The 19679-nt window shown below is 33.4% G+C and overlaps 2 protein-coding genes across 2 annotated transcripts; one reads left to right on the forward strand and one right to left on the reverse strand.

The window, feature by feature from the left end:
• Positions 1–945: 945 nt before the first annotated feature.
• On the forward strand, positions 946–3507 carry LOC103853738. Its single transcript, XM_009130644.3, has 4 exons — positions 946–1935; positions 2270–2470; positions 2524–2748; positions 2938–3507. Exons 1-4 carry the CDS (start codon positions 1873–1875, stop codon positions 3136–3138), a joined length of 690 nt encoding a protein of 229 aa, XP_009128892.1. The 5' UTR covers positions 946–1872; the 3' UTR covers positions 3139–3507.
• A 933-nt stretch (positions 3508–4440) lies between these two features.
• On the reverse strand, positions 4441–13231 carry LOC103853858. The gene has a single exon (XM_033285538.1). It carries the CDS (start codon positions 11314–11316, stop codon positions 9598–9600), a length of 1719 nt encoding a protein of 572 aa, XP_033141429.1. The 5' UTR covers positions 11317–13231; the 3' UTR covers positions 4441–9597.
• Positions 13232–19679: the final 6448 nt, after the last annotated feature.

The raw sequence follows: 19679 nt of genomic DNA on the forward strand, positions 1-19679 counted from the left end.
GAAAAGTGTTACCATGAAAGTGGTAAACATGTAATTTTTCCAATGATATTGGTTTATAGTTGCATTAAAAAAACTAAATTAATAATCTCTTAAAACCTCATACGCATATATCATTTAACAGATGGACAAAATCATGATAATTGGTAAAATTTTATTTCCATTTTTATTTGGCCATTTGTTTTTATTTTTCTGATTTTTTTTTACAAAAATCATTATATACATACAAATAAATAAAATATCTTAACTAATGTTGTTTAAATAATTTTTATTTTGCATTTGAGAAAAATCATTTCATTGCAATACTTTTTTTTTCTTTTAAGATTGATTATGTTGTTTAAGAGTATTTTTAAAAGGAAAATAAAATTTAAGATATCAAGAATACGTTTTGTGAACTTTCCTTTTATTAGATTAATTTTTTAATATTAATATCTGATTTTTTAATTTTTAAAATTATTTCCTTTTATTATATATGTGATTTAATTAGAAAAGGAAAATATTTTTTTGATATCAAGAATATTTTTTGTGAACTTTATTTTTTTATAATATCTTAACTAATGTTGTTTAAATAATTTTTATTTTGCATTTGAGAAAAATCATTTCATTGCAATACTTTTTTTTTCTTTTAAGATTGATTATGTTGTTTAAGAGTATTTTTAAAAGGAAAATAAAATTTAAGATATCAAGAATACGTTTTGTGAACTTTCCTTTTATTAGATTAATTTTTTAATATTAATATCTGATTTTTTAATTTTTAAAATTATTTCCTTTTATTATATATGTGATTTAATTAGAAAAGGAAAATATTTTTTTGATATCAAGAATATTTTTTGTGAACTTTATTTTTTTATAAAATCACTTTTATGCATTATAGTAACGTTTTTTTAATTATTTCCTTTTTATTATATATGAGATTTCAAAATAAAAAATATTAAATTCAAAATTTAATTAAATTTTATAAAAAAAAGGCAAACAAACAAAATAAATAGAAAAGGGAAATCAAATAACAGCTGAGAACATTGATATTATAATTATTTTGTTTACTTAATAATTATACTAATTAAACAGTTGATTAATTTATTTATTGTTTAATTATTTAATTTATTAAGTAAATTATCAATTTATCATATAAAATATATATAATATCAATAATAAAATTAAAATCATTTATCGATTTCTTTAAGGGTATCAATGTAATAAATTATGTGAAAGTGAACGTGAATGCGACATATAAAATTTTGACTTCAGAAATAATATTATAGAAATCACATACTGCAGTTATAAAATTAAATAAAAATTAATAATCCAAAAAATAAAACAAAATTGTCCCGTTCTAAAACACAGAAACATTTTTTTCTTCCAAAATCAAATTTTAGTGTACATGCTGACGACACAAACGATTGCCAACAATTTGGTTCGCAAGACACCAAAAATCTAATTTTTCAAAAAAATATATATATATAAAAGCTTTGTACACGTGTATTAAATTTAACATATTTGTAAAAAAAAATCAGAAACTTTAATAACAAAATATAATTTTATGCATGTTATAAAGGAAAAGAAATAGATATTTCCTTGAACCCAACGCATTCTTAGGTATGGACTTGAGGTTTGGAGCTAGGTTCGGTTTCATAACAAACGCAATCTTAGGCTTGGAATATATGTTGGTTTAGTCGAAACTGAGGATAAGAACGACTCTCTCTCTCTGCTCTTCTCAACTTCTTCTCTGCAAGAAACTCATCTCTCTCGCTTTCTTAAACCCTTTTTCACTATTTCTCACATTCTCTCTCTCTACAACCCTTTAACCTATTTCCTACAAAAGTTCTGGGGCTGACTCTGAAAAGCCACGTCGCTTAACTTACTGCATTCTCAAAAATGGCGATCGAAAACCACGAGAACCCAAATCAAGAAATCAAGCCTAAGAGCATAAGAAGCATGGTACGTTCAAGATCATGACATTCTTGACTCTGTTTTCCATTGTTCACTCTGTTTTTCAATGTCTACTCGCAATGCATTATCGATTCTAATATTTGGCTTCTTACTATTGATCACTGAAGTTTCTACGGGAAACCAAGAAAAGTTTTGGTCTTTCTCTAATTTCTTTTCATATTGTCAAAATTTTCAAATTTCAGTTTCTGCTGAAAATGCTCTGTTTTTGTGTATAAATAACGTGAAGGAGCCACTCAAGAGTCTCTTTAACTCCATAAAGGATATGTGGAAGCAATGGTGTTTCTGTTACTGTTAGATGAACGAGCGATCTTGTTTATCTCAGGGTGTAGGTGGACCAGAGGAAGAAGAGAATCAATGGCCTCCATGGCTGAAACCATTACTGAAAGAAGAACACTTCTTTGTTCAATGCGACTCTCATGGAGACTCACCTAAAAACAAATGCAATATGTATTGTTTGGACTGCACTAATGGCTCCTTTTGCCCTCTCTGTCTTGAACATCACAAGGATCATCGTACCATCCAGGTGCGCTATATATATATATTGCATTTGGAAGAAACTTATATTGAATGTTACAGATAAGGAGATTGTCGTATCACAATGTTATAAGGGTCAACGAGATTCAGATGCATTTAGATATCTTGAGCGTTCAGACGTATGTGATCGACGGCGCAAAGGTTGTGTTTTTGAATGAAAGGCCTCAGCTTGAGCGCGTTAGAGGAGTTAGAGTTACTAATGCCTGCGATGTCTGTTCTCGTGGCCTTGCTGACGATTGCTTTTGCTTCTGCTCTCTTGGCTGCAAGGTACAACATTACCCAATCATCTTTCTTGTTCTGTTTTTCTTTTTGTGATAAAAAGGACGAATCTTTGGTGTTAAGTTGGGTTAAAATAGCTAATTTATTAGTTGAATTCCTCTGTTTATTTACAGAGAAAAAGTATGAGACATTATAAACGTTAATTTTCTCTATGTTTTTGGGATATTCAATTAAAAGGTAGCAGGAACTTCTAGAAGCTTTGAGAAGGGAGGGGAGCATACAGTAATGGAATCAGAGAATTCGAGCAACATTTCAGGAGTAGAGAATAACATTCCAAATCCACAGAGTGTAAACGCATCAACAACAGTACTTCCTACTTCTACTTCTTTGAGAAAAAGACCTAGAAAGGGAATACCTTACCGATCTCCACTGCAATGAGGTTAGATCGGCAATGAAGAAGGAGGTTGTGTTACATTTCAAGGTTAATGGTTATATATTAGACATCCTCAAAAGAGTAGGTAAATAGCTCAATACAAGACACAACATAAAAGGTTTTAACTTTGTTTGATAACTAGTAACTGTAAATATATGATATATTCTTGTATATAATGAGGATAGACAGGGGTTAAAAGTGAGAATTAAGACAAGATACTGAGGTTTTTTACCTAGTTGGATTTTTCACAAAGTCCTTGTGTGTAAATTTGGCTTTGATGAATTATATAACAATGACATATACCTTTTACATTCTCTTTTTTTTTTATGTATTGTAGAAATCCGAAGTTATGTTATGGAGATTTCACATTTGTATATATAGAATATTTCCATCCTAGATTACTTAAACTCTTGTATAAATATCTTTGTAAAGTCTTGGACAATGCCAGACACTAGGTTAAGACTCGCGCCGTGCGCGGGATGAATATTATATATAAATTATTTTTAAGGATTATATATTTTTTTACATATTATAACATAATAAATATATATTGAATAAATAAAATTTAGTAACTATTATGTATATAATTAAATTGATACAAACACTTAAATAAATTTTATTTATCCAGACAAACAGTATTTTTTTATTTTATATGTTATAAAATTAAGTTTAAATAATATTAACATAGACATATAGTACATTTTTAATATTGACATCTGTTAAAAAATATTTTATACTCATATTATTTTTGATCGTTTGTATTTCTTTATAACAAAAATTTTAAATCAATGATAATAATAAAACATTTATGGGATGTTTAATAGTTTTAGTAATTTATAATTTTAAAAACATTCAATGCAAACCTTAAAATCTAAATATTAAGTTGTCAATAATTTTTCAAAATGTTTATCAAAAATTTTCAAATCAAATTCAAAATTAAAATACTTATATATTTTATATGGTATATAATTTATTTAAAAAAATATTAATATGCATATATATAATATTTATTAAATGAGACTTTCTATTTATGTAATTTTGTAATCATTTGTATCTTGTTATAACATAAATTTTAAACCATGGATCACAAATATTTCACTGTAAGATTTTTAACAACTTTAGTCATTTATATTTGTTTTTTAAAATTTAAAATATAACATATACGAAAAAATTAAATTTTTATTATATAGTTAATGTGGTTATTTAATTTATTTTAAAATAAATTAAAATGATAGAGAATAGACTGATTTTTATCAAATTTTTATTATTCAAAATCATTAATTGTCATATATACTTTAGCCATATTAGGTAATTCCGTGATTTTTATTTAAGGAAGCAATGAAAAATATTTATGATTAATTTATGGTTAGGTTAATAAAAAACTTATTATATATTTATATAGACCAACATAGTTTTCTTAGGATTCTAAGAATGATTGTGGTGATGACATGTGGCTACAAAAATATGTTGTAATGCTTCTCTTTTAATATATAGAGGATATATACAAACCTTTCACGAATTCTCCTAACAATTTAATAAACCAATTTTCTAGACAGTCTAAAGAATAATTAACCAGCGTATTCTTCTCGTTGGCATACCTTATAACGCTGTGGCCACATCCATCACAAATATGCCGAGTCCTTCTATTGTTGCAAAAAGAACTTTCACCTTGTAATAGATGTGATCAAATGTGAAAGCGGGTTTCATGTAAATGATGGAATATGTAATCAACGTGGATAGTAATACAACTTTTGTTGCATGTGTAGAGCCATTTTGTTGAATCAACTTGTTTCTCACATATGTCACACCAATGTTTTATATCCACGTTTTCTCAGTAGCAAAGGAAGAAATGATGCTCATCGTGTTTGCAGCATACCTGATTAGAAAGAAAATGTAGCACATCAATAACAAATTGAATTTGCATGGTAGCACACTGTAGGTGGGATCCCTAACAATGATTCTTGTAACCTTTGCAGATGTTCGCTTTGAATCGGAGTTCCAATATGGAAAAAATAAGGGATTAAATGACTTTATGGATGAAATAATCAGAAAAAGAAATACAGAGAACATCTAGTAGATTTTGTAGGAACTTTACTTTATTACAATACCAACAAATGATATTTGGAATAATAATAAAAACATAAATCAAAATTACTACTAAAATAAACTGATAAAGATGCAGAGATGACAAATCTCTCATTTTTTTTTAATATTTACACTCCATAGTATAGTATGACGGTTTTGTAATGCTCAGATTCGCAAGATATAATTGCACATCTACTATTCCACGTTACTCATAATATAAGCTAAAGAACATGACAAAAAAAATATAGAAAATTAAAAAAAAGAAAGAAGATTATGTCGAGATTATTGTTTCTTGGTTGTGTTTTTTAAATGAGAGAATAGAATATAGTCAAAGATATTGTGAAGTCTTATTTCTCAATTTAATTTGAATATTAAGGAGAGAAAGGAGTTACAAAATTTCTCATCAATTTTTGAACTGAATAAGAATATCTTTGACTTTGAATTAATATTGATCAGATATTTAAACATAACCCAAAAAAAAAGATTATTGGACCGATGTCCATATACCCGAATCCACACTCAAAACTGAACCTAAGCCAGAGTCCATATCAGCTCGGCTTGGCGCGCGCATAGTTTAGTTTGGGTTCAGTCCTTTTTACAATTGTCCCAAGGTTTCTACTTCTTCGGACAACTCAACAATTCGCCATTTCCATTTTGTGTATGTCACACAACAAACATAGAACAAGCATTTCTCATTCAAACAAACTCTAATTTATCATAAAGTTGCCCGATAAAGATGCCTGAAAAAATATCGGCACATTATGTCTTAAAAATGAGTTCCAGCAGATATATATTCATTTTGAGCAACCTTTTTATGTGCGCTTGTACATGATGCCACTGAACTTTTGAAGACAATTCAACCAACTTATGTCATCACAGTCGTTTAGCGGAGAGAGATCTTGAACAAGTTTGTGATTATGCAAAACACGATCTAGGTTTATAAGGAAGATTAACACATCCCTTGTGGAGAGAAAATAACATTGTATACAAAGTAGACATCACGCGCTTAAGTGATGCACTGCACATACTCCTACCAAGTGACATTGCTTGTATACATCTGCAGCATTTTGTAATTCACGCGTCAAGTGATTTTCATGACAAAAATGTTTGATAAAATCAGATCATACTGGCGCAACACTTTCACTATCATCTCGTTTTTCGAAATCCCCTTCAAGTTCTCTCATTCAACACTCGTGAAAAAAATCGTTTTAACCAGAAAACTTGAATCTGGCGAGAAAATCAATTTTATGGTTTTAGCAGAAAAAACTTAATTTTTTCAGTTTTGATGGGAAAACTTGTTTTGTCGGGGAAAAAAACATTTTGCTGTTTCAGTGAAAAAATTGGTTTTGTATTATCGTAATTTATTAATATTTATTTAAATATTATTGGTGTGAAGCAAAATCAATGAGTTAAAAACTCAAATCTATAAAGCTCCTGAGCTAATTATGTTTAACCATATTTGAGCTTTGTCTCAAAAGGAATGGTTATGACTAAAAAATTTGATACATGGTTAGGGCTAACCCTGTTAGGTTGCCCCATTTTAACATCCCTAGGGGAGGATAAACAGATGAGAAAAATGACATATAGTTTTTGGGTGCTTTCAAGTTCCATTTCTTTATACTACTACATTTTGTCTATGGTCGATCTCACATTTGGAGTTGTGATGAATATAAGAAACCAAGAGAAATGTTAGAGGAGTCTCCGACAGCAATGTCGTATGAGTTTTTAAAAGAGTATTAATCCAAAGTACATATGTAAATCAATCTTATGTACTCAATATTTTGAGTTTATAAACTCTTATAAATCTTACTTGATTTATTAACCCTTATAAAAAGTTACGAGATAATTATGTTTCTTCTTCTCACAACTTAACGGTTTGTGGTTTGATAGAGGTTTGCCTAAGCAATCTCCTAAAACAGAATTTTGCCCCTACAATGGTGTGTGTAGTTACGTTGGCGTTGGCGTCTATCTTGAGGATACAACTATCGATCTCCGTACAACACACCCGTATCAAAACCCTAGAAAACTTTACTTTGAGTTTTCCTTCAGAAACTTGTTATGGGAAAGAAGAAGATTAACTCAAATTATTCTCAGTCATCTTATATCTTTTCTCCTTCTTCTCTTTCTTTCTTGTATTGCACTTGATCACTTTATATAATGACTCAAGTGGTGCCTTCAGCCAACGCATATGTTAACTCAAGCGGTGCCTTTTAATCAACACATATGTTGACTCATAACCGAAACGTTTTGTCTGAAACGTTGCTTCCTTTAATTAGGTAAAGTCCAACAATACCCCCACATTTTCTATTCAAACTCAACAATACCCCTACATTTGAATAGAAAATAAATCAAAATTCAAAGATGCATAGAAAATGTGTCTTTTGGACTTGAACATTTACTAGTAACAACTTATCGGATTTACTTTGTGGGTAATGAACTACAGTCTTAAATTAACCACATTTTATAGTAAACCAAGACAATAATTGAAACACATATCTCATCAGCAAATTTCTAGTTTATACAGTTGTGTTCATTTTGCTCCTGAACATATCCTGACTTCGTGAGAGCTCTAGAGAATTTAGCCATATCAATTCTCATAGGTGCGACCCGAAACCACTCCCATATAGGTAACGTTAGTTAAAGATAGTCCATTCTATCTCTCTTCTACAAAAGATACTAACATTTTTAAGAATAAATTATTCAACCCTTAATCATCAATAGATACACATTATTATTTCATAGGAATGAGAAATGTGTAAAACGTCTTGAGTCTTCCCCAACTAGTTTGCCTATTGAACCTAGAGCATGTAATCTCCAATGTTGCTAGGTTAGGTTTCCATCAAGTGATGATTCATTATGTTGGCTTGAGACTCATTCCCCTCGAAATGAAAACAACTTGGTTTTAGATAGGCTTTTGGTCAAAGTATCAACCAAGTTATTCTTTGATCTAATGTAATCCAATGCTATCACCCCATTGGAAAGCAATTGTCATGCATGTCCACGTCTATACGTCTTGACTTGCCATTGTAATTGTTTTTTCTTTTACCCATAATGAGATTGAGTAAGTGAATAATGTACCATCTGACTCTTGTTTAACTCTAATTTCAAGAATTATAACAGCCAATCCCATATCTTTCATGAACAATGACTTATTAGAATTTCTTCCACTTGTTTCACCACAGAAACAGTGTCACTCAGCTTAAAGTTTAAGAATTTTCTCACAATGAACGTCTTACCGCTTGCAACTTCAGACTTGTATTTCTTCTCTAATGATTCCCACAAATGTTTTGAAGTTTGGAATATATGATAAACATCGTAGAGAGAATCGTCCAAAGCGTTAAGAATATATATTTATTGCACAAAAACTCGTTTTGCGTCCATGCCTCTGAAGCTTTAACGATTTCATCAGGAATATCACCTTCTACAGGTAACTCTGGTCCTTTGGAAGTCAAACACTGTGCCAGATTCAGTGTCATGAAATAAAACAACATCTTTTGTTGCCATATTTTGAAATCCACTCCTCGGAAAACAAAAGGCTTCTCTATGTGACATTTCACAATTGCAGTAGATTGATCCATCTTGATTCTTTTAAAAGAACAAAGGAAATTTATGTCTTAGATTGTTATTTAAAATACAGATGCAAATTAATTTTATATACTCAATATGTTTGAGTTTATAAACTCTTATAAATCTTACTTGATTTTAAAAACCCTTATAAAAAGCTACGAGATGATTATGTTTCTTCTTCTCACAACTTAACCGTTTGTGGTTTGATAGAGGCTTGCCTAATCAATCTCCTAAGACAGAATTTATCCCCTACAATGGTGTGTGTAGTTACGTAGGCATATATCTTGAGGATACAACTACCGATCTCCGTACAACACACCCGTACTGAAACTCTACCAAACTTTACTTTGAGTTTTCTTTCAGAAATTTGTTATGGGAAAGAAGAAGATTAAATCCAATTGATTTTCAGCAATCTTCTTTCTTCTTTTCTTCTTCTCTTTCTTTCTCGTATTGCACTTGATCACTTTATATAATGACTCAAATGGTACCTTTAATCAACGTATACTTTAACCCAAGCGGTGCTTTTTAATCAACACATATGTTGACTCATAACCGAAACGTTTTATCTGAAACTTTGCTTCCTTTAATTAATTAAAGTCCAACAAAAAGGAGAAGAGTCTTCAAAAGCAATATCATCAAAAGAGAAGAGGAGTACAAGATTGCAAGATCTATATTAACATTTCAAGATCTACAATCACAACTCGTAATGAAAAACCATTGTTCTACTAACTGGTAATATAAATAAAGAAAGACTAAAAGGGGGCAAATGTAAAACAAAGGAATCCAAATCTGCGCCAAAGACTTTGATCATGTTAAGGAAAAAGCTCTTGTTTGCCAATCCTTCCTTTAAGTACTTGATTTAGACAATCTAAAGAACATGAAGCAAGCTTATACCTGCGCCAGTAGACTTTGTAGTACACATGAGCCGGGCAACGCTGCTCACATCCATCACAAATAGGCCGAGTGCTGCTAGTGTTTCCAAGAACTCTCACCATTAGACCATTGTAACCGAATGTGAAACCAGGCTTCATACGAACAAAGAACCCAAACATGCAATCGAGGTGTACAGTGACACAACATTTGTTGCATGTGTAGAACCATTTTGTTGAATCTAGTTCTTTCTCACAAATCTCACACCAATACTTGGCATCCACGGTTTCACCATAGCAAAGAGTGAGAGGATGCTCATCGTGTTTGTAGCGTACCTCGCTAGGATATGTAGCGCATTGATAACACAAATCGAAGTCGCATGTGGTACAATGCAGATGAGATGGCCAACCACCTTTCTTACAAGCGTTGCATTTGACCTTGTTGCGACGGAGCTCACATATGGGCAAACATAAGGGATGTTTGTGACTTTTATGGGTGAAATAATCAGGAAGAGAAATACATCGAACATCTATTCGATATACACCGCTAAACATACAAACGCAATCGTTTTCTATGCACTTGTACCAGAAACCACTGAACTTTCGAAGACAAACTGAACATATCACGTCATCATAAATTTCTTGAGACGTGTCTAAGATAAGCGAATGTTTATGCAAAGCATGGTCCAATTTTCGAGGAAGGTTGGCACATACCTCGTGGAGAGAAAAATCACATTGCATACAATTGTAGAAGTCACGTGAGTCAATAGGAAGAACACACGCCTGACATGTCTTGTCCGCATGATCTTTGTACTTCTCTAGTCTTAGATGATGTTCATGACAAAAATGTTCTATCAAACCAACACCGATCTTCTTGAATGGTGCAACGTTTTCACTATCGTCTGGTTCTTCAGGCTCCCATTCAAGTTCTTTCTCGTTCCACACTTCTAAATGAGTCGCACATTTCGAGTGAGCTACATAAGAACAACCTTCATGGTTGCATGAATACTGAGCATACTTGTTGTCAACAGTCTTGTGGCATATCCGGCATGACCAAATTGCATGGGAGAGGAACGGAGTATATGAAAGACGATGCTGATGACGTGTGATCTTAATAACTCGTGGTAAGTTGATACAAGATTCATGGACAATGTAACTGCACTGAAAACAAACGTAGCTTGGATCCGATTGATTGATCAACCCACAAGCATCACATGGGACTAATAGGGGACGTGGAAAAAGAGAGAGAGAATGGTGATGGCTTTTAGGATCTGACATAGTAAGAGAGGGGAAGTTTGAGGAGCAAGAAAGATCCAGACAAAAGCTACAAATGGGACAACGATAGTAAAAGCTGGTGATGTTTGAACCACACCAAGAGCATTTATCAGTTTGGGTTTTATTATTTTTATCTATGAAAACGAGAGGGTGTTGAAGATGATACGGGTGTATGAGCTTCTTTGGTTGCATGTAACAATTTATGTGAAACTCCACATCACAGGTGGTGCAGCAGAAATAAAAATCATCTCTCCACGTAAACAATTTTCTGCAACACACAAAACAAACAGACTTAGGTTTGTCTTCAATGGTTCGAGAAGAGAGGGTGTGAGGGTTAGTCGGATGAGAGAGACGACATATAGGGCTTAGATTATTTTTAGCATCCATTTCTTGGCAGCTTTGGTTATGATTAATGTGTTATGAGGCTCTCAAGTCACATTCCTGCATGAAGTTGATAAATATAAGAAGCAACTAATTAATGTTCTATCTTAGCAACAAAAAAAAACTAATTGATGTTCTAAATTATACAGTGGCTTAGCTGTATCCAGCTCCACTATGATCTGTATGGTTGTATCGAGATTTTTTTCTATCAGGTTGTATCGAGATTGTACAATAAATAATCGAACACTCAAAGTCAAAACCGTACACAAGAAATCTAAATAGTCATTCGAGTTACATTGTTATAAAGTAAAATTTGACTTTACCGACAATTTAACACTAAAAATCCACTGTTTTCGAAATAAATAACATTGTATTAAGTTTTGAGCTTAACAGTAAAAATACGAAATAAAATTGTTTAAACCATCAAAAAATCGTTTCAAGATGAATGATAAACCCATATTTGCAAGTTCATAAAATAAAATGTTGCAAGTTCTACATATTGCATCTGAGAACAATATGACAGCTTTCAGATCTGCCAACAGCTATCACGATGATTATTAATCATATAGAGAGTAATAATTATAAAAATGTTTACCCTTGTTTATTTTAGCCGGCCTCGATCTGACAATGAATATAATAGAAAAATAAATCATACGATAATCTCTTTAGACTTTAGAGATTAAGGCCCATAATCTAATAATTTCTACATAATTTTATATTATATTTTAAAATAAATAGTGTTAGCCATTAATCTCCGCGTAACAGCATTTTTGGATGGAGATCACGTGCCACATTTTGGACCAGTCTATAAGAGTGCGGACCGATATACTAAATTTTTTGTAGTTAGGTTTAGTATCATGACAACTTTTTAAATTTTCCAACTTAAGAATTAACTAGATGATAATCTGCCTTCTGCACGGAATAATTTTTCAAAAAAAAATATAGTAACTAAATATTATAAACAATATACATTTTGTTATCAATAACTTTTTTTACATTTGATTAGAGGTGGACAATAAGTAGCATTTGGCTCGATTCGAATCCTTGAGGGTTTGGTTTGGTTTGGATCTTTGCGGATTTGGTTTGGGTTTGGTTTCGGATAACCTATTTACATTTTTTCAAAAACTAAAGTTCATATATACTTTAAGGTTTTCAAAATCTAAAAATAAAATAATATATAACATATAAATTTGAATAATGTATGTCAAAATACTTTAACTTAACATAAAAATTGGTTTAAGCTTAAATATTTGGTTAGGAAATCAATAGATATTTTAAGTATTTTAGGTATTATAAGTGTCGTTTAGTTATTTTAAACATGTACTTATAAATATTTGTATATATTTTCAAGTATTTTGGACAACTTAAAAACGTCATATATATTTTGTATATTCTTTTAGATATTAAATTTAAAAATAATAAATATATTTAAGTATATAAATCTTGTTAGGATATATTCAGATACCTAAAATATTACGGTTTGGATCAGGTTCGGTTCTTGTTCTCTAGATACCAAAATTTTGAATCCATTCATATATCTAACCATTTTTTGTTAAAGTTCAGTATTATTCTTTGGATCCACCTTGGTTCGATTTTTATGGATTCGGATTTTTTGTCCAATCCTATATTTATATTGTGAAAAAAATAAACTAAAATGATGATGGTTCATATTGATTTTGGTTATGCAACAATTTTTAAGCCAAAACACATTTGATATGTATGTGGTTCATTCACTACAAGAAAACAGCGGTATTCTGACGGACGTTCCGACGGAAAATGAAATCTTCGGAAACACAAAATTTGGTTTCCTCAGAATTTCTTCGGAATATACCGACGGAATTCCGAGGAAATATCATTCCGTCGGAATATTCTTATGGAATACCGAGGAAAATTGTATTCCTCGGAAAAAACAGATGAATTCCGAGGAAATATTATAGACGTTAGAGAGCCGTTGGAGAGCCGTTGGGGGATTTTAAAAATTCCGAGGAAATTCCGACGAACTAGCCGTTGGCATCGGAATTCCGTCGGAATTTCCTCGGTCTGTAGGCAGGATTTCAACTATAAATACAAGCACCCCTCTTCCTCTTCATTCACTCCATATCTTCATCCTCCCTCTCACTCTCTTTACACACGAATTTGATTCATAAAAAACATGTCTTCTTCAAATTATTTTCGTTCTTGGATCGATCGACCTCATTTGGATCCGAACACGAGATTGCTTACGGAAGAATACCAACGAGGTATAACCAAATTCATGGAGTTAGTTCACCGACAACCGGAAGCAAAAACAGGTATGTTAAGATGTCCTTGCTCTAATTGTAAAAATAAAAAGGTTATTAAAGAGTGGGATGTTTGGACTCATCTATATTTGAGTGGGTTTACACGAAGTTACAAAATTTGGCATCATCATGGGGAAACTGATTATGAACATGGTAGTACTAGCGAACCTCAGCCAGCGGTTAGATTAGAAGAACTAATTAGAACGGATGTAGATTATGGTGTAGGTACTGAGCAGATGGTAAATGATCATTTTAGAGGGGAAGATTTACCCAGTGCCGAAGCTATGAGATTTTATGATATGTTGGATGCTGGAAAGCAACCATTGTACGAAGGTTGCAGAGATGGTCATTCAGCTTTATCATCTGCTACAAGATTGATGGGCATTAAGACGGATTATAATTTGGCTGAAGACTGTGTGGATGCGATTGCTGATTATGTAAAAGGTATTCTACCCGAAGATAATGTAGCTCCTGGCTCATACTACGAGGTTCAGAAACTCGTAGCTGGTCTTGGTTTATCGTATCAGGTAATAGATGTATGCAGAGACAACTGCATGATTTATTGGAGGGCGGATGAACAGCGGGTTTCATGCAAATTTTGTGGGAAGCCTCGTTATAAAGATACGAGTGGAAGAGTTCCAGTGCCATATAAAAGGATGTGGTATTTGCCTTTGACGGAAAGGTTGCAGAGGTTGTATCTGTCTGAACGCACAGCGCAACCAATGAGATGGCATGCGGAGCACTCAACAGATGGTGAGATCAGACATCCTTCAGATGCAAAAGCGTGGAAGCATTTCCAATCAAAGTATCCCGACTTTGCGTATGAGAGAAGAAATGTCTACCTTGGATTATGTACTGATGGTTTCAGCCCGTTTGGCAAGAGTGGAAGACAGTATTCTCTATGGCCAGTCATTCTTACACCATACAACCTACCCCCAAACTTGTGCTTGCGACGAGAGTTTTTGTTTCTCTCGATTCTCGTTCCCGGACCAGAGCATCCTAAGAGATCACTTGATGTGTATTTTCAGCCACTAATATATGAGTTGCAACAACTATGGGCTCAAGGTGCTGAAACATACGATGTTTTGTATAAAGAAAACTTTCAAATGCGGGCAGTACTAATGTGGACAGTAAGTGATTTTTCAGCATATGGTATGTTATCTAGATGGACAACGCATGGAAGGCTATCATGTCCATATTGTCAAGATAACACTGATGCTTTCCAACTAAAACACGGAAGGAAAACGTGTTGGTTTGACTGTCACATGAGATTTCTACCACCAGATCATCCATATCGTAGAAGTAGGAATTTGTTTACGAAGAACAAGAGGGTGTTTTACAGTCCTCCTCCAGAAATTCATGAGAAAGATTTGAAGACACAACTTAGAGATTTCGGTGCAGAAAGGATGCCAAACGTCGGTGGACATGAGCGTTTTCCGGTAGATGGTGTTGGAGACCTACATAACTGGCACAAAAAAAGTATTTTCTGGGATCTGCCATACTGGGAGGATCATCTACTAAGGCATAATTTAGATGTCATGCATATTGAGAAGAACTTTTTTGACAATCTCATGAACACGATCCTTAATGTTCAAGGTAAAACAAAGGATAATTTGAAGTCAAGACTGGATTTAGTCGATATATGTGCTCGTTCAGAACTTCATGTTGATGAGAATGGTAGGGCTCCTTTTCCCATATACCGACTTGATGCAGCGGGAAAGGATGCGTTCTATGATTGGATTTCAAACGATGTGGAATTTCCAGACGGTTACGCATCTAATTTGCGTAACTGTATCGACAGAAAGGAAGGAAAGTTTACTGGCTTTAAAAGCCACGATTGCCATGTAATGATGCAGCGCCTCCTTCCGTTTGCCTTCAAGGAACTATTACCACGAAATGTTCATGAAGCAATTGCAGGGATAAGTGGTTTCTTCCGCGATTTATGCACGAGATCAGTGACTCTTGAAGGTATTGAAAATTTGAAGACTAACATAGCCGTGATTCAGTGCAACCTTGAGAAGATATTTCCTCCCTCATTTTTTGATGTTATGGAGCATCTTGTTATTCACCTGGTAAGAGAATTGGAACTTGGTGGTCCTGTGCAGTATAGATGGATGTATCTGTATGAGCGGTATATGTTCCATTTGAAGAAGATGGTGAAAAATTTAAGTAGGGTGGAAGGTTCTATAGTCGCACAGATGATCAATGAAGAAACTTCAAACTTTGCCGAGTACTACTTTCCAGCAGAAGTTCAGACCAAAAACAGAAGACCTGCTCGGCATGATGATAGAGGCGAACGGGCAACATATCATTGGAAGGTTCCAGACATTTTCACAGACGTTGGACGACTTAGCGGAAAACCAAAGGACCGTCGACTTACTGATCGGGAGCGCAGTCATTTGCAAACATATTTACTCACCAACTGCGAAGATGTTCTTCAATATGAGAGGATTTTCATGGCAGAAAAGCGGTTCGAATATAGATACGCCACAGAGGACGAACTAGAAGAAATGAAGCAGAGAGAATTTGGTGGATGGATGTTTACTTATGTGAGTGCTGGTTTGGCCAGAGGTGAAACATTTGACGATTGGATATGCGAGATGGTCGTTGGACCAAACTTTGTTGTGAAGTCATATCCGAGATTTTGTACTCGAGGATATGCATTCACAACTCAGAAGAGGAGACGTTCGAGTACGACTTATGATGCTGGCGTTTGTTCTGCATCAGGAGATGATGTATACTACGGACACATACATGAGATTTTGGAAATCAAGTATTTGGGCATGGTTGGATTGCGCTGTACTGTTTTCTATTGTGATTGGCACGACAACACTCCAGATCGAGGTGTGAGAACAGATGCATTTGGTGTTACATCAGTAAATTCGAGACGGAAGCTGCAATATTATGATCCTTTCATTCTTGCTTCTCAGGCCGATCAGGTTTGTTATATCAAGGTTTGTGATCATCTATACGAAGAATCCTCAATGGTATGCATTATAATTGTATAAGAAATGAAATAAGGCGAAAAAAATCGATGTTTTGAAACCCCAAACCCTGGTTCCTCAGAATTTCCTCGGTAATTACCGAGGGTATTCCGAGGAAACCTGGTTCCTCGGAATATTTTCATTTAACCGGGTAAACCAAGCCGCCAAATATTTCGCGAAAATTGAATTAATGATTTCCGAAGAAATTCCGACGGAAATGTAAAATATTTCCGACGAAATTCCGACGGATAGTTTCCGTCGGACGCGTCATTTTATTAGGTCGAACCAGATCTTTTCCCCATTTCCCTCTTCCTCTCCGTGCCGAACTCTCTCTCCCTCTCGCGATTTCCGGCGACTCCACCCTTCTCTCTCGCGATTTCCGGCGAATCTGCCCTAATCCTCCCTCATAATCATGTATGAACCCTATCCCACTCTCTTAGGGTAGATTTGTATGGTTTTTAAGTAGATTTGATGATTTTGGAATGAGATTTATAGATTTTTGTTAGGTTGAATGGTAGGATTGTGTAAAATCGAGTTTGATCATGTATTTCACTTGATTTGGATTTTTTTTTTGGTTTTTATTAATTTGTGGTTATAAAAATCGAATTTGTAATTATATATATATATATTGAAAACGTTTTTTGTATATAAAATCTATTTTTTGCATTTTAAAATCATTTATATATTTATTAAACATTTTTAAAATCTATAAAACTTTTTTTGTGATTAAAAATCATATATATAATATTTCAATTAATAAGAAATATAAAATATAAATTTCTATATTTATTAAACATTTTTAATATTATTAAAACTATTTTTTTGTAATTATTAAACATTTTAAATATTTTTAAAACTATTTTTGTAATTATTAAACTGTTTTTGGGATTTATTAAAACTATTTTTTAATTTTTAAACTATTTTTTATTTATTAAAACTTTTTTTGTTAATTATTAAACTATTTATATTTTTGTGATTCAAAACTATTTTTTCACTATTTTTTATTTAAGCTGTTTTTTTTTATTAAAATTATTAGAACTAATTTTTAAATATGTTTTTTTTTAATTTACATGTTTAATGATGATCAGATCCGGCCTCGCCAGCGTCGTAGCCGGGGTGGTATGGGGAGCCAGTCTCGGGGTTCGTCCAGCCATGTTCAGGATTCCGTTTCGCCTCACAGCTCCTACCATACATCTCCCTCTCCATTACCCGCTCCTGCTGCTCCCGCTCCCGCTGCTGCACCCGCTCCTGCTCCTCCGGGTCCTCCGGGAGTGATGAGTGTTGCGGAGTTGGTTCGACAGCCCGGTCGTGACCATCTTCCCTATCTCACTGAGTATCCACATGGACATGGTCAACCATGGTAATTAAACTTTTATTTTTTTCCTTAAAATTTGATTCATTATTAATAATTTGTTCTTTTTATTAGGTTCAACCGATCCGGGAACGGGATCATCACATGGATCAACCGTATGATGTACTCGGCCCTCGACAAGGGACATCCGACTTTCACTGACTTCCCTCTCGAGAAGCAGCATCTGTGGTTTCGTGAGTTTGCGGTAAGTATTCAAATTTTTTACTTATATTTTTTATTTATTAAAACTATTTTTTGTAATTATTAAACTATTTTCTATATTTATTAAACATTTTAAATATTATTAAAACTATTTTTTGTAATTATTAAACTATTTTTGGGATTTATTAAAACTATTTTTTTAATTATTAAACTAATTTTTATTTATTAAAACTTTTTTTGTAATTATTAAACTATTTATATTTTTTGTGTTTAAAAACTATTTTTAAACTATTTCAGCAAGAATTCAACTGGAATTCCGATGATACGCTCTCTATCTATAACCATTTTGTCCATAAAGTTATGGACAACTATGGGAAACAGATGTACGAGTGGAAGAAGAAGTGGGAAGCAAACAAAGTAGTTTTTAATTTATTAACAATTTTTAATTTATTAAACTATTTTTTAAATTAAAAGGTCCCAAAGTCGATGAACGACACGGTCTGGAAGGAGTTGTGTGCGCATTAGGATAAGGAAGAGACGAAAGAAACTTCTTCCACCAACTCCAACAACCGCAGGAACGACCGTAAAGGGAAGGGCATCTACAAGCATAACTTGGGTGCTCAATCTATTGCCACTCTGGGGGATCGCATGGTAAGTTCAACCGCTTTTTCTTCAATTATTTAAGTTTCAGAATTTTATTTTTTGTGCATTTCTTCAAATTTCTAATGTTTGCTTATTTTATGTTTTTTCAAGGCGGAAGAAAATGAGGGCGAGCCGGTTGATGATCTCGCCCTAATGAAAAGGGCGTATACCAACAAGAAGACCGGCCAGATTGATGATGGTCTTGTGAGGGACGTGGTCGACCTGGTCCAAACTCAGATGTATGACGAAGTGTCTCAGCTTCAAACCGATGATGACGATTCAACGGCTTCGACCAACTTGTCCCGGGTTCGAATCAACGAAATCGTTGAATCGGTAAGTTCTTTTTTTTTAAAGTTCAATTTCTTGATTTTTATTTCTTGATTTTTATTTTATCATCAATTTATATTATTTAAATTTGGTTATTTATATTTCAGTCGGTTCCAAAGAAGAAGGGACGTTTGGTCGTTTGGGTCGTCGCTCTCGGTCGGCTGCTCCTTCTTCTGCACCACCGCCATATGTTGATCCAAAAGTTCTTACGGCTCAGCTGAAGGACAAGGATGATCGGATATCTGCGTTGGAGACCCAGATGGCAGCTCAACAGGCGGGCTATGAGACACAGAAGAGGCTGAACGAGCAGATGATGGAGATGATGAGGAGGATGTACCCGAACGAGGTGTTCCCGAACATTCAAGACCCGTAGTTTTTTTTTTTTTTTTACCAAAAACTCGGAATGTTTTATTTAACTTTGAATATTATCTACTATATTTTCAATTTTAATTTTAATTTTAAATTTTCAAAAATTATTTTTTTCCGAAATTCCGAGGGAAAGAAGTTCCTCGGAATTTTCCGAGGGACAAAAGTTCCTCGGAATTTTCCGAGGGAAGGAAGTTCCTCGGAATTTTCCGAGGGAAAGAAGTTCCTCGGAATTTTCCGAGGGACAGAAGTTCCTCG

The sequence above is a fragment of the Brassica rapa genome, chromosome A02, assembly GCF_000309985.2.
Source record: "Brassica rapa cultivar Chiifu-401-42 chromosome A02, CAAS_Brap_v3.01, whole genome shotgun sequence".
NCBI classification, from domain to species: Eukaryota; Viridiplantae; Streptophyta; class Magnoliopsida; order Brassicales; family Brassicaceae; genus Brassica; species Brassica rapa.